The sequence below is a fragment of the Rhinichthys klamathensis genome, unplaced genomic scaffold, assembly GCF_029890125.1.
Source record: "Rhinichthys klamathensis goyatoka isolate OS25496 unplaced genomic scaffold, OSU_Roscu_1.1 h1tg000731l_1, whole genome shotgun sequence".
Classification (NCBI taxonomy): Eukaryota; Metazoa; Chordata; class Actinopteri; order Cypriniformes; family Leuciscidae; genus Rhinichthys; species Rhinichthys klamathensis.
This window is the reverse complement of record NW_026607144.1, coordinates 583,732-599,320: the sequence shown is the minus strand read 5'-3', so window position 1 is coordinate 599,320 and position 15,589 is coordinate 583,732. Positions and strand designations below refer to the sequence as shown.

Genomic DNA, 15,589 nt, shown 5'->3' with positions numbered 1-15,589 from the left:
ATTTGAGTTTTTTATATTTTAGTATTTCAATTTCAGTTACTTGCCAAGGCAGCATTTCAAGTTTTTCATCTAATATTTATTTCAATGAACGAAAACTATTTTTTAATAGTAATAGTTTGAAATTTAGATAAAAATAGCAACATTGATAAAATAAATGGCATCAGAATTTTGTGCTTTACAACTTTGGAGTTTAAAGCGTTTGGGAAACATATAGGAACATAGGAAAGAGTGTTCTCAACCCAAGTTCTCAAGTGTCTCATCTATAGATATCCAAAAGTGATCTTAAAAAAGTCTCAAACTTTGCTCAGATATTCCAACGTACCTAAATCAGCTTTAAAAGTCATAGATTTCAGCATGAACTCAAACGTTTCTCATCTTCCAAGAGAATTATCTGATTTTAAAGCTGTTTGTGTCTATTTTTACTTCCCCCAACCGTTTTAGGAGAAACATCTAAGACAAAGTTGATGCATGAATTGAAAAGTGTCCCAAACTCTAAAAGAGCAACATCATTTTTCTAAGGGTTATTCAAATCAAAAGCAAACCTGAGAGCAGTTGTTCAGACGGTGTTCTGTCACTCATTAAGATCCTGTTCATTCCTGTCATGCCAAATGAATTAAAACCCAGCTGGCAGTGCCCACCTCAGTCATAACTCACTTTGTATCCGTTATCATCCATCTAAAAATACAGTGCTTGAGATGACCATCGGACTATCAGGGCCAACATGTCAGTTAGTTGGTGTGTGGTGGTGAAACTTCGGATGGTTGCATCCAGAGTTGGAAAAATGTGATTTAAGGATAACCACAATGTTTTTCCCCCCTGTTAATAATACACTATATAATATTAGCTTTCTGTCATTGTTTTCTTCATATGTGCATTAATATCACTCTGAATACCAGAACTGGGTGTCAACACATGCACAGACTCTCACCGGTGAACGAGAAGATATAGCGTAATTTGTAAACAGCCCAAATGGGGCAAGATGAATGCAAGTGTTCTGTACACTAGTAAGTGCACATCATAAACTGGATATTGTTCAGCATACACAAGTGACTTGGCCGGAGCATTAGGATTGTGTTGCCCTCCACTGGCTGAAATTATTCACTGCACAAGGAATTGCATGTCTACACTGTCAAAACATTGTTCAATTTAAAGTTGACGTGTTTAGCAAAAAACATGCTTGACTGAAGGTAAAAATGTTCCCACATTTAATTGTACTTGAAAAAGTATAAACTGTAACATTTTGTCCTGCAAACGTCTGAAAACGTTCCAACTACTCAAAATGTAAAAAGTGCAAGTTCCCCAAATCATTATCAGTCACAAGTGAAGCAAATATTGTTGATCATCTCCTAACAAGGTCATATATTAAGGTCTGGGTAGATAAGATTGTAAGCAAACCATCAGTTCTCATAATCAGTGTGTTGGATGCAGGAGAAATGCGCAGGAATAAAGATCTGAGTGACTTTGACAAGGGCCAGATTGCTGTGGCAAGGCGACTGGATCAGAGTATCTCTGAAACGGCAAGGGTTGTGAGTCTCTCCCGGTTAGCAGTGCTGAGAATATAATATAAAAAACGGTGACAGGGTGTTGGACGCCCAAGGCTCATCGATACACGAAGGCGATGAAGGCTATCCCGTCTGGTCCGAGCCAACAGAAAACAAGCTTCCATAATATAACAGTATACTGATATAGTTTACAATATTTCTGATTACCCTAAATTGTGCATGAGTGTCTGTTACTGTCTGGATCTTTCTGACTCTCAGTTGAGTCGCTGCACAAACAGATTTCATGCCACAACACAAACTATGAAAACAAAAAACATGTCTTTATGTGTAACTATAACACATTAATAAGCACTGACTTAACACACAGTCCCTTTCATAAAGATTTATTCCACAGGTCTGTCATAATCAGGCAAATATACATTAACATACAGAATATCGCCCTCTTCTGATGCTCCACACGTTAAATAACGCAATAATTCAAGACACACACGGTTTTCTACTCAAAAGAACAATAACAATACATCATAACAACAACAACAACAACAATTAATATCATAATGATAGCCAAACATCGTGTATTTCCAAGTTGTATTTTCTAAAATTCATTATATAGTGACTCTTTTAAGGTGACTTTTTAAAGAAACTTTGCACCATGACACACAGTGAAATAGACAGAGACTTTTTGCAAACGTTGTATAAGTATATAAGTGTCTTTTTAAGGTTCTCCTCCACTTCCTCAAAGTGCTTCCACAGAAATCGGCGGTTTCTGTCTTGCTGTGTTTCTAAAGTTAAAGCAGTCTTTTTGTTGGTTTGGCACACGTCAGGGGGGGAAGCAGTGGTGGCGTAAGGCTTCTCTTCTCTCACCGAAGGCTCTGCTCTCTCACAGGACCTCTGCAGAGAGAAAAAAAGACAAACAAAAGTTTAATGAAGTCTTTAAAGGTTTGTTCACCCAGAACCCTCATATCGTCCCATCCAACTCAAATAGAGATGTTTTGCAAAATGTCCAGGCTGTTTTGCTTTTTCCAATTCATACTTTGCAGTCACGTGACTACCATGGATAACTGGCGGGCAACAAACGCTGACAAAATGGCGACAAACAGTGGTCAGCCAGGGGAATTGCAGCCTTGCAAATTTCCAATAGGCCTATTTCACAAGATGGCCCCCGAGACCGGAAGTAGGGTAAACTCTTTTCCGGTGAAAGCGCTAGCAGTTACAGTCGGAGGACAAATGCGGAAACTATAAGCGGTTTAGTCCTGTTGCTTACCTTTTTTTATGGTGTTTATGTCAACCCAAAGAAGAAACAACCCTATTTATCACTTCACAGCTTTCCGTGTCTTACGGGTTTTCATGGAACAACTGGGGAGACGTTAAATCACGCCAGACACAGACGGCAAAAAGACTTCTGGTCGCGCCGCCCGCCCGAATCGCCATTCATTTTCAAAATGGACTTTGAACAGCTTGTTTTCTCTCCCAGTCATTCATATAACGTTATCTGACAAAAGTAAGAATATCAGATGTTGTCCGTTTTGTTGATAGTTTTCAGGGAGTTGTGAAAAGATCGAAATTGGACAAATTCTTGACGTTTGCTTAGTGCTTACATTAAAAAGTTCCATTCATTTTTGGCATGACACTTGATGACTAAGCTCACATTTAACGTTAATATATCGAAAAACAATAAATAAATAAATTGAAATGATGTCTGATTGTAGGCTATGAGTTAAATCTAGTGGCTTTTGTTAAAAAAAAAATCATGTTATTAAGTGTTAGTCCAGGAGATTGCAGCAATCTTCCACTACTAGATTATGGCTAAGAATTGTACATCTTTACAGTGAATTTGACCTAACGTTGTTAGTATGTCTAATAATGAAATTAAGGCAAATAAAAAAAATATTTAGACTAAAAACATAAATGAAGTGATTGATTTTACATGTTTAAAAAAAAATCATGTTACAAAATAATATTTAACTGTCTGGGGTCCCCTTATGAAAAGAAAATATTCCCTATATGAATGATCAATATATGAAATGGTTTAACAGTATATTTGAAAACATACAGAATAATATATGGTGATAATATATTACAATATATTGAATGAAACATGTCATTCAAGTCACTTTTTGCATAGAAACAAGTCATTTTCATATATTTAAAAATGTGAGAATATATTTACTAATATATAATGTAATTTTATATTCAGTAATACACTAAAAAATATATACAGGGATTAAAGTTATCCGTCGCTACGACGGACTTCCGTTAATATCAGGTTTCCCCCTGTCCTTATGTCTTAAATCACCCTTTTCATTATTTTAAGGGCGTAAATATGCTTATATTTCTCAAATAGTGTAATAAATGTCTTAATTTTAGTTCGAATGGGTCGGAAGGACGAGGTGTTCACCCGCTTAGGGAGATGTGATCAAAGCCTGGACTGGAGCAAAAGCCCGTTCCTCTCTGCACAGAAGCGTTCTATTATCACTCCGCTCCTGACCCACTCCGGGTGTTCCAGTCCCACTCACGGGAAAAAAACTGCTCCGTGTTCAAACAACTTTAAAAATGATTCCAATATGTTTATTTTTTTAAACCACAAACGTCTGAATTTATAAGACTATATGTAACGGTTTGGAAAGTATTTTACACGTTTAATAAATGTCCCAGCTGCCCTTGCTTGCACAAGTAAACAGCAGGCCTGGCATAGCGCACCCAGGTAAAAAGGAAAGAAAGTTACAGAAAACAACTTCTAGAAACAATTTTAATTTGCCAACAGGTAATAATAATAAATAAAAGTGCATGACGTGCAAATCGGGTAACAATCAAGTGCAATATAAACATGTTTTGTCAGGGCATCAGTCCCGAACCGGCATCAACACTCCATTTCAACATCTGCTTCCTTCTTCACACGCGCCTGGCGTGATTTAACTTCTCCCCGGTTGTTCCATGAAAACCGCAAAACACGAAAAGCTGTGAAGTGATCAATAGGGTTGTTTCTTCTTTGGGTTGAAACATAAAAAGGTAAGCAACCGCTTTTAGTCTCCGCATTTGTCCTCCGACTGTACCTGCTAGCGCTTTCACCAGAAAAGAGTTTACCCTACTTCCGGTCTCGGCGGCCATTTTTGTGAAATAGGCCTATACTACAATCAATTAACTATTTAGACCATATGTCACCGAATGTTAAAATTAGATATCAAGAAAAGATTAACATACTCGGAACGTGTGATCCATACACAGCACCCGCTGATGTTTTCATTGCTCTGAAGCTGGCAAAGTCTCTACCAGACTTGGAGTTTGGAGATCTTTACATATATCTTATAGAGAATCCGTCACCTTACACCGCACAAAAAATGAAAGCCTATAAAAGTACAGATAGCTATCTTTTTTTCAAGAGTGGACGGGTTAACAACGCTGTCGTATGGGAGGTGAAAAACAGGAATATCTTTATAATCAAAGCAAAGCAGTAGCACCTCAATGCAGTACATAAGATCCACGGGGAGGAGTCGGATCAAGATCCAAGAGGTGGAGATGGGTAGGATTAGGGGTGGGTTTAGGGATTAGGGGTGTGTTTAGGGATCAGGGGGCGGAGATGGGTAGGTTTAGGTATATGTAAGGTGGGAGGAGTTGGATCTGGATCCGACTCCTCCCCGTGGATTTCATGTTCTGCAGTGAGGACCATCTCAAGCAAAGGTCCGTTTGCTTATGTTTGCAGCTATACACAAAGTGACATCTGTTCCATCGTGTGATGAAGTCTTAATCTGAATATGTACACCCTGCCTGCCGGCGAATGACAGCTTGATAAGTAGTGCAAAATAAAAACTTATGCCAACTGTATCATATATGGCTAGCAGGATGTCAAACATTGTAGCCTACCTGCTTATCCACTCCACATAGCATCAGACAACAGACAAGAGCAGCGAAATGCGTATTATCCTGTTTGCAATCTGTTAGGCTGTAATGTAGTATGGTAATAAGTGTACAATAGTATGCATGCAAAGTAACTGTAAGTAAGTAGGCCTAATAAGTAGATGCAGTACAACAGTAACGTGTCATTCATTCTCCATGTATTCATCTTCTCATATCATATCAAATCAAATCACGTAACAGTTACAGATGAACGCGTTCTCGCCACCTACTGGCGAACGTGTAAGCACATTTATGTTAAGATTACACGATTGACATAGTGCATCCAATCGCACAACAACTATCTGGCATGTCGTTTACACCTCAAAACACCAACTTTTGTATATAAAAACTGGCGACGTCCTGGCACGATCCTTGATTAGTTTACTGGGTTTCGTTGCTAGAGAACGACGTTCTTGCCCGCCACCCAGTACAAGTATGAATTTAATGAAAATGAAAAAGGGTTTCACACTGTCAAGCTCCAAAAATCCATAAACATGCTTTGAAATGCTTGTAACAGGCATGTTTTATATGGTATTAACAAGCTTATTTTTTCATAATACCAGTATCAGGATATACAGGTGAAAGTCGAAAAATTTGAATATCGTGCAAAAGTTCAGTAATTCAACTTTCAGGGTGAAACGTATATATTATATAAACTCATTACATGCAAAGTGAGATATTTCAAACCCTTATTTGTTATAATTTTGATGATTATGGCTTACAGCTTATGAAAACCCTAAATCAAAATTAGAATATTGTGAAAAGGTTTTCATAGCTGTGAGCCATAATCATCAAAATTGTATTTTGCACGATATTCTAATTTTTCGAGTTTCACCTGTATTCCAGGATGACAATGTCAAGATTTATTAGGCTCAAATTGCGAAAGAATGGTTAGGAGGGAGCATGAAAAATAAATGTTGTGATGTTATTTCCTTCAAGAGGTGCATACATTTTTGGTCAAGATCTTGTATTGACAATGCAAGAGTCCAGCACTCTGTAAAGTCTCCTCCAGCACGTCCCAAAGACTTTCAATGAATTTAACCATTCTTTCACAGTTTGAGCCTGATGAATCCTGGAATATGGCCATGATGTGTCTTCCTACACGGTTGTTTAAGAAATGAAAAGCTACACACTCATTGATTAGGGTTAGAAGAACTGTTGCCAAACATATAACATGCTAGACATATAATAATCACTGCAATAATGATCCAAGCACAGACTCTTAAGCATTTGCCTATTTAAATCCAAACAGTGACTTTTTTTTGGCCGGGCAGTGTATAATATTTAATTCATCAGTGTACATCCAGAGTATTTTGTGTAAATCCCTGTTGCATTCGTTACAAGAATACAACAGTATTTTTTTTTTTTACAGTAATATGGTAATTAGTCATGACATTACTTCAATAAAATGTCTCATCTACTCTAAAAATATCCAATCTTACCAGCCACATGTTGAGGTTTCATAGGTCCCGCCTTCATCATGAACGGTTCCCCTCCCTCAAAGGCCATGATTGGGTCAGCAGGTTGACCCTGCCCACTGTTTCCGGACAGCTTGATGATCTTCTCAAAGTCTGCTGCCTCTCCATTGGAGGACAGTCCATTCTGATGTTTGGTGGGCTGGACACCATTAATGACGGGTGCCGCGTCCCAGGACACAGAGCTGAGAAAGAAACATGGGTGTAATTCCCGTATTTCTATTAGATATGATCTCAAAATACTGTATTTAGTACATTTCAAATTATGCAATTAATCGTGCAACTTATTGTTTACCTCATTTTCACGTCTCCTTGTGATTGGTTGAAATTTGTCGCACCACTATGGAGAGTTTCTGAAGGATCTTTCTGGATTACTGCAAGACAAGAGAATAAATAGCTTTGTATTTTTCCTTTAAACTCATTTAAAATATTTTTAATAGAGAAAAGAGTTTTTCAAGGGTTACGGTCACATGCACAATACTACAAATCGATTTTTACCGTTGTCAGAGACTCTGCCATTCACTTGAGCTGGAGTCTTAACGTCTTTCTGCAAAGAAACAAATAAAGCAGGTTCATTCTCCTTTTACTCTGTGTGTGAGATTAATTCAGACTTAATGAAACAGACGTGTCCCACCTGTACCCCTGCGTCACTCTTACGAGTCCTCTTCATGATTTCTTCCAGACGCTAGAAAGGAGAACATGGATGTTAGTCGAATCCACAGAAAAGGGAAACCACTCAATTGTTTCTCTTAGAGAGCAATGAGATTAATTTTCTTTCAATAAAAGCATTTGAAGAGTCTCTCATTTTACCTTCTTTCTCTCCAGGCGCTCCTGTTCCTCCTTCTGGAAGTGTTTCTCTCTTTCTATCCTCTGTTTCTCCGCTTCCTCTCTGGCTTTGGATTCGGCTTCCTCTCGCTGGCAAAGACACGAATAAAACTTCATAAACCATTACACATCTCTAAATTTCCCATAAGCCCTATGACATCACTCAAGGTTTGGCTGGTTTGTGTAGTTCAGTTTGTCCCTGAAAAATGAAATTGAAAATATGAATAAAAACTATAATAGTATCTCAATAATACTAAAATTACAGTGTTAAGAAGGAACACCTATGGATTTTTTAATTTATATTAATACACAATTTATGCGGATTATCTGCTCTAAAATATTTCTGAATTTGCTCTTTGTGAATGCAATCTCTATCAAATTATTTAAAAAATACATAGCGACAAACTAAAAAAATTAAATAAATTATATATATATAACAATTTAACAAAAACTATAATAGTATAAAAATAATACTACAATGACACTGACCTAGACACAGTATCTTACAAATGCATTTAAGAAAATGGATTAGATACAATTTAAAGACATAAATGCATTAAAGTACACTGCAAAATTCGTCTGTAATATAAAGTAAAATATGATGTCATTGCATTAAATACTGCATAGACTATAGAACATTTCTGTATAAAACAATAGTGGATTTAACATAACATTTTTAAAAGGTTTATTTTTAATGTAACCTTCTCTCTCTACACACTTTGGTCAATTCAAGAATGATTCATGCAATTGTATATTGTTAATTATTAAATTATAAAATAATATAAATAAATAAATTAAATAAATAAAAATTATTTAGCTTAATCTTATGCCAATAAATCCAGATCAAGGCATCAAGTTTAATCTGCTTATGCATATCTGCTCCCTTGTCACAGTTTAGATCTTGAAAAAATCCTTTTTGATGCAGCTCAGACCTTTGTACGTCCAGAGAGCCACAAACAGAGCCATTAGGCCTGTCCTGCATGATCAGATCAAACCAGAACACACGCAGGCTTCATGTCAGAGGGGCTCTGCGCGACCTGATGGCGAGTGTGAAGGGCAGCAGATGAGAGTCGCCCGGAGGCTTGCCTTCTCGTGTGTGTACGTGTCTGAACGCCTGCTAATGCACTGCGGAAGACTCAAGCTGAGGCCGTCGTATGAAAGCACTCACGTTAATGCCCTTCTGTCTGCCTGTGCCTCGTCACCTTGATGCCTTCAAGGTCTTTTGTATTCAAATGATTTTACAGAAGGCTGCAGATGGATTTTTAAAGATTTTGGAATGAATCAGGGGCGCAACTACCCAGTGTCAGAGGGGTATGCAGCAACAATTTTTGCGCCCCCCAAATAAAAATAAATAAATAAATAAGTGTGCCATGGCATGTAATAAGTGAGTAGGAACGAGTGAGAGTTAACAGATAAAATAAGTAAAAAATTGTCATTTATTAATACAATTAAACTATAGCTACTCACATGATGATTTTAGGCAAAACTGTGTGGACCTCTCTTCCTCTAGGGGGGTTCGGGGGCATGCCCCCCCGTAAGAAAATTTTGTGTTCTTTAATGTTAAATTCAGCAGTCTGGTGCACTTTGAGAGTTCACAATTAAAAGCTCCCATATTCAGGGTGCAAATTAAGCAAAAGAAAAATTCAAACCTCTTTTAGTTACGGTGTCTGTCTACATTACACTACTACATAATAGTTATAATATTAATCCCATGATAGTTATAGCCATATATTGTAAAACAAATTCACTGAAAAATAAAAGAAACTTTCATAATTAGTTTTGTACTAATTTCTATACTTGAAAGATATAAGCACATCATGACATGTTTCATGGGCCGGTGTGTTAGAAAAAAAAACTAACGCTGACTTTTCTTGACCAATGCATTACACCAGCACTAACACAGCGCCGCCAAGTAAGCAAAAAAAAAAAAAAACACACACAAAAAAAATGAATGGGCCGCCGATGTACGAGTTTTATGGGCCGTTAAGAAAAGAAAAAAAAGTATGAGATGTATCGGCCGAAAAAGCACGTCGGCCCACCGGGAATCTCCTGGTAGTCCCGATGGCCAGATAGCCTATGCCTGGATGTCACACTTTAAATCCGACCTGTTGGCTTTCACCATGCACTTATTTAGCTGCTGTCACATCACCTTTTCCCTCTTTCTTTTTCTATTTTTAGCCCCCCAGCATTTCGTTTTATCCATCTTTTTCGACGACAACTCACTACTCGTTCCTGCTCGCTCAGCGCTCACGGCGCCCCCGCCCCCCTTCTCCATGAGGGCGCCTACTCTAGCCTGTTAGTCCTCTAAAATTTTATATAACATTGAAGAAATACAGAAATGATTTAGAAACGCACAACAGCAGCTACATATAGAAAATACAAAATATATATATATATTTTTAATTAAATTTGAATTATTATTATTTTATTTTTTACCATCGCTTTGGCGCCCCCCATGGTGCTGCGCCCCTATGCGCCGCATATAGCGCATACCCACTTTTTGCGCCACTGGAGTGAATGTATGAAAAGAAGAAATAAAGCTGATTTGAGCAAATTTGTAGATTCTGATTCAGCAACACATTGTCCATCTGCTTTCTAAATGTCATCATTGTCGTTTGCCATATAAAAGCCCATTTTATGTTCATCAAAATAATGACGTCTCCTAGGTTTTCCACAGCGCACATTGTTCGAATTTGACTTGAAGTCTGTCATAAATGTCAGCCATTACCCATGATGATGCATTGCTCACCTGTCTCTGCAGACGCAGGTTTTCCTCGTGCTCGGCTCTTGCTCTCTCCTGCGCCTCCTTCTCCTCCTGCAGACGCTGCTGCTCTGCCATGAAGCGCGCCTCCTCTTCCCTGCGCCTCCTCTCCTCCTCCTCACGTCTGGAGTGCTCCTCGCGCAGCGCTCTGAATGAAGACGAGGCAGGGTTAGCGTCTAGAGACTCACCACTTGATACTCTTAGTCAACACCTCAGAAGCAGGGTTATTATAGATAACTAAAACTGAACCCATTAAAAAAAACATTGTGATTACTTAAAATAAAATAATGATCATTAAATGAAAATAATATAAAATGTAAAAAAAAAACCTGCTATCACTTCAGTTTCATTTATTTTAACTACAACATGTACTAAAATAAATAAATAAAACTATAGACATATTTAAAAAAACGAATACAAATAAGAAACATCAAAATTACTAAAGCATGAAATGGAAAATAAAAATGGAAAATATGAATAGACTAAATATGAATAGTGTCTCAATAATACTAAAATAACAGTTTTAAGAAGACCTTTAGACCATAGGAACGCCTATGGATTGTTTATGGGCCGTCTGATTATTTATAAATAAATAAAATGTTTAAGTAACTGAAAGTAATAAAATCTTTTACAAAATCATGTAAATTACAGTCTGATAAATTATTCAATCAAAATGTAAATATATATATAATAATACACAATTTATTCGGTTATGATCTGCCTTGATTTTTTTTTTTTTCAATAATCACAAACAACTGGAAAAGTCCTGGAAATTCACCATTAAAAGCAACAGAAACTCTGTCAACCAGGGTTATTTTAGTATAAATATAAAGTATAAAATAATTCTGCTGTGATGATCACTGTAAATGTCAGTCCATCTAAATGAGCGGTTCTTTGAAAAGTGGGCCGGGCTTTATGTTTGATATGCAAGACTGACACTCTCCACTCGGTCTATAATCAACTAACCTGCTCTTCTGCTCCTGTTCTCGTCTCTCTTGCTCCTCCTTCTCTCTCTGCTCACGTGCCTGACGTCTCTTTTCCGCCAAAACCCTGCCCGCCTCCTCTGGATCATTGGTCCCAGCTGTGGGCTTGGCGGTCGGAGGGCCGGGCTCAGGAGAGAGCGATGGAGAAGGAGTGGCGGCCACATGGGCCACCTCTGGTGTCTGAGGAGCTATTGTGATTGGTGCAGAGGTAGTGATGGGCGTGGCCGGAGCAGACGAGACAGTGATGTCAGGAACACTCGGAGCAGCTAAACAGAAAAAAAAAAAAAAATGCATCAAGAAGAGTAAAATCCTTAAAAGCACTTGCGTTTCGTTCATACATATTAAAGCTATAAAAGTCGCCCTGGGCTCCTTGAAAACCATTGAGCCGTCATGCAGATTTATCCGAGAGCTTCGGTCGTCATGATGATCACACTCACTCTTTGTGTCCTTGGCAGGGTCAGGCTGACGGGGCTCCTTGGTTTCCACGGCGACAGCGGCGACGGCGGGGGCCTGTATGCGGGCGGGGGTCTGAGCCCGTTTAGGCCGGGTCTTGGTGCCAGGAGGAGTCCGGCCTGAAGATGAGGGTGGTTTGGAGGACACCGCTGGATTGGGGGAGAGGGGGCGACTCCTGGGCGTCGCAGGTGATGAAGCTCTGTTCTTAGCTTTGATATTTGGGCTAAAAAAAAGAAGAGAATTAAGAACACATCCCAACATAAAAATATGTTCTTACTTTGTATTTTCATTCCGATTTCCATTACATTCTTTTGATATTTTGCTTTTTTATTTTATTTAGTTATGTGCTTTTGTAATTTTTGTTAGTTTTGATATTTGTATTTAGGTTTATTTTTTTTAAGTTTTTAAGTTATTTATTTTCAGTTAGTACTTTTAGCAAATTAACTTGTTTAATTTACTCTCGTAGTTTATTTAGGTGATGAAGCTCTGTTTTTAGCTTCATAACCTAAATGAGAATAGATGAAGAACCTTCCAATATAGACCAAAACATATTATTTCCAGTTAGAAATGAACCTCAAAAATTATAATATAACACACACACACACACACACACACACACACACACACACACACACACACACACACACACACACACACACACACACACACACACACACACACACACACAGTATATACACTAACCCTAAGTGAACAATAATAATAGTGATGCCTGCCTTAGCAAGTATCACTTATAATGTGGATTGTGTTACTTTCAGTGAGGAAACAAATTACACTGAGACCTTGGCGCCTGGTTTGGACTCAAGTGTAAATAATCAGAGTGTAAATAATCAGGCAGGACATGGACAGCCATAATAAGAGTACAACTTTAATCCTTTAATGGCTAATTTATCACTTTTCCACAAAGCAACTGAACACAAAGGCCTGTATAAAAACGAACAGCCTGCCAAACGCCCCGCTGGGCTGCATCACATCAGAGCCTCTCTTCGGCTCGCGAGCGCACAGTATTTAACCTGCAGCGGCTTAGAGCTCGGAGAGCGTGTGTGAGTGTGTGTGTGTGTGTGTGTGTGTGTGTGTGTGTGAGAGAGAGAGAGAGAGAGAGAGAGAGAGAGAGAGAGAGAGAGAGAGAGAGAGAGAGAGAGAGAGAGAGAGAGAGAGAGAGAGAGAGAGAGAGAGAGAGAGAGAGAGAGAGAGAGACTCACCTGGCTTCTGTTTTTGTTCTGGTTATGGATTGGGATTTTCTCTTCTTCTCCACTTTTTCTTTAGAAAGAGCGCTCTTCTCCTTTTCGTTCTCTCGTTCCTTGTCTTTCTTTTCTTTCTTCTTCTTCTCAAACTAGAGGAAAACATTGATGAATAATTAAAAGGAGTCAAATCATGAAAACCAGGACTTTTTCTTGAGAAATATTATAATATTATTAATATCATTAAGTTATTTTAAAAGGTAAATTAATAGATATATTAAAGTTAATCGAAAGTCAGTTAATCCTGAAAAAACACGTTTTTCTATGAAAATATTAGGCAGCACAACTGTTTTCAACACTGATAATAATAATAAATGTTTCTTGAGCAGCAAATCATCATATTAGAGTGATTTCTGAAGGATCATGTGACACTGAAGACTGGAGTAATGATGCTGAAAATTCAGCTTTGATCACAGGAATAAATTACCCTCAAAATATATCAATTTAATACATTAAAATATAATCAGTTATTTTAAATTGTAATACCATTTTACAATATTAATGCATTTTAAATTTAGAATTAGAGACTTCATAAAAAAAAAAAATAATAAAAAAAAAATCTTCAAGCTGTTCAATCTTTTGAACGGTAGTGTTTATGAGCATTTTTTTTCTGAATATTTCTGCATTGTTTGCGTTTCTGTGTTTTACCGGAGTGGAGTTGCGTCTGTGCGCGCGCTGTGTGATGTCAGGAGTGCTGGCCGAGACCCTCCAGCGTTCAGCGCTGTGCTGGTGAGGATGATGATGGGAACAGGGCGTCAGAGGAGACACGGACGCAGAGCGGGAACACTGATCTGAGATCAGACACAGAGATGTTTACAGACAGTCACTTAATTATGCTCAAAACATTACATACTTAATTGAGATAATACACTATTGTTCAAGCGTTTAGGGTTGGTGAGATTCCAAAATATAAATTTTTATATTTATTTCTGCAGTGACAACTGGACATCACTTGTTGAATTAAACATAATAATACAGATGAAATAGTAATTGATATGGTCTGAAATGTATGTACTTTCATTTGAGATCTTAAAGACAAAATGCAATTCCATCAGATGCAAAGATATACATTTTAATGTATGCATTAGACAAACACATACTAAGGTCAAACAGAAGAAAATAGTTACCGTTTAGAAACGAAAACTGCTTTACATTGAACTAAGGTTAATAATATTTACAATGGAAGCACGATTTATTTCTCTTGTTTGATTTCAGCAAATAAGAGCAATTGCTTGTTTGCCCTCAATGAGGCTTGTTTATGATGTGTGTTTTACTCATTACATGGGTGTGTGCCTGTAGTATGTGGTGTGTATAACCATTACCTTAAGCTCCTGACATGTTAAGTGTATGTGTGTTGTGTAACTCACGAGGGTCGCTGCTGTTCGGGAGGGTGGCGACGCTCCGGCTGCGAGCCAGAAAGGAAAGAGTGGGCGTCATCAACCGCTCCACGATCCGGCTCTCCCACGGGCTCAGACGCAAGCTGCGGGCTGACACAAGAGGGAGCTGTTAGCATCGGCACATGTGGACAACATACCGCAGGTCACTCGACAAAGGGCCGAAGCAAGCGTCCAGCCAATCGGCTGGCTGTAACATCCAGTAACGAGGAGCCTGACCAATCAGAGAGGCTGTTACTGGAAGTGGAATTCTCAAGCCCTTCATCGAGTGAACACTGACAGTGATGTCTCTATCTGGACTCCTGCAAGACACAGAATCTACACTACTGTGGATATTGTGATTGCTGTACTTCTTTACACACACATTCACACACTTTATTTGCTTATTGGCTCATTGTAACTTCAATGGACTTGACGTTTCAACTTAATTAGTGAATTTAACCAGAAATCTTACTCATGCTGGTTAAATCAACGATACAGTAACTAAAGTTTAAGTATGTTAGACTTTGATGCTTTATTGCTCAAAGTTTTCTCTTTCATAAATCAGGAGACAAAATGGAGCTCTAATACATGTTTCATTTAAGATTTTTCTCTTAAAATGTCTAGTAAGAACTAAAAGTAGACACAAATGAGTCAATCGTTGACATATTAAAAGTAAAGAGCGATAATTTATATATATTACCATTGAAAAGTTCATTTTCAGCAAGATTCTTTCTAAAGAAATTATTAATTTTATTCAGCAAGGATGCATAGATTTGATCAAAAGAGACAGCAAAAGCATTTAGAATGTTAAAAAAATCCATTTAAAATAAATTCAAATACTTTCTATTCTTAAAAAAATCATTGTAAATGTATAATGTAATAATATAAAAAAAGAATCAACATTGATAATAATAATAAATGTTTCTTGAGCAGCAAATCATCATATTAGAATGATTTCTGAAGGATCATGTGACACTAAAGACTGAAGTAATGATTGATTTGATCACAGGAATAAATTACAATTTAAAATGTATTAAAAATAGAATTTCATAATATTACTG

General features: G+C 37.7%; 1 protein-coding gene across 7 annotated transcripts in view; it reads right to left on the bottom strand.

The window, feature by feature from the left end:
• Positions 1–2,301: 2,301 nt before the first annotated feature.
• Positions 2,302–15,589, bottom strand: part of LOC130077347 (MAP7 domain-containing protein 1-like) — a 43,369-nt gene continuing 30,081 nt past the window's right edge. For all 7 annotated transcript variants that reach the window (XM_056242557.1, XM_056242561.1, XM_056242559.1 and 4 more), the window contains 12 exons: positions 14,520–14,639; positions 13,801–13,943; positions 13,114–13,244; positions 11,878–12,116; positions 11,424–11,706; positions 10,446–10,605; positions 7,682–7,786; positions 7,506–7,556; positions 7,370–7,418; positions 7,167–7,245; positions 6,839–7,056; positions 2,302–2,393 (listed from right to left, as the gene is read on the bottom strand). In XM_056242557.1, the coding sequence (XP_056098532.1) occupies positions 2,383–2,393; positions 6,839–7,056; positions 7,167–7,245; positions 7,370–7,418; positions 7,506–7,556; positions 7,682–7,786; positions 10,446–10,605; positions 11,424–11,706; positions 11,878–12,116; positions 13,114–13,244; positions 13,801–13,943; positions 14,520–14,639 (1,589 nt within the window). In that variant the 3' untranslated portion in view covers positions 2,302–2,382. The remainder of the gene's footprint in view (positions 2,394–6,838; positions 7,057–7,166; positions 7,246–7,369; positions 7,419–7,505; positions 7,557–7,681; positions 7,787–10,445; positions 10,606–11,423; positions 11,707–11,877; positions 12,117–13,113; positions 13,245–13,800; positions 13,944–14,519; positions 14,640–15,589) is intronic.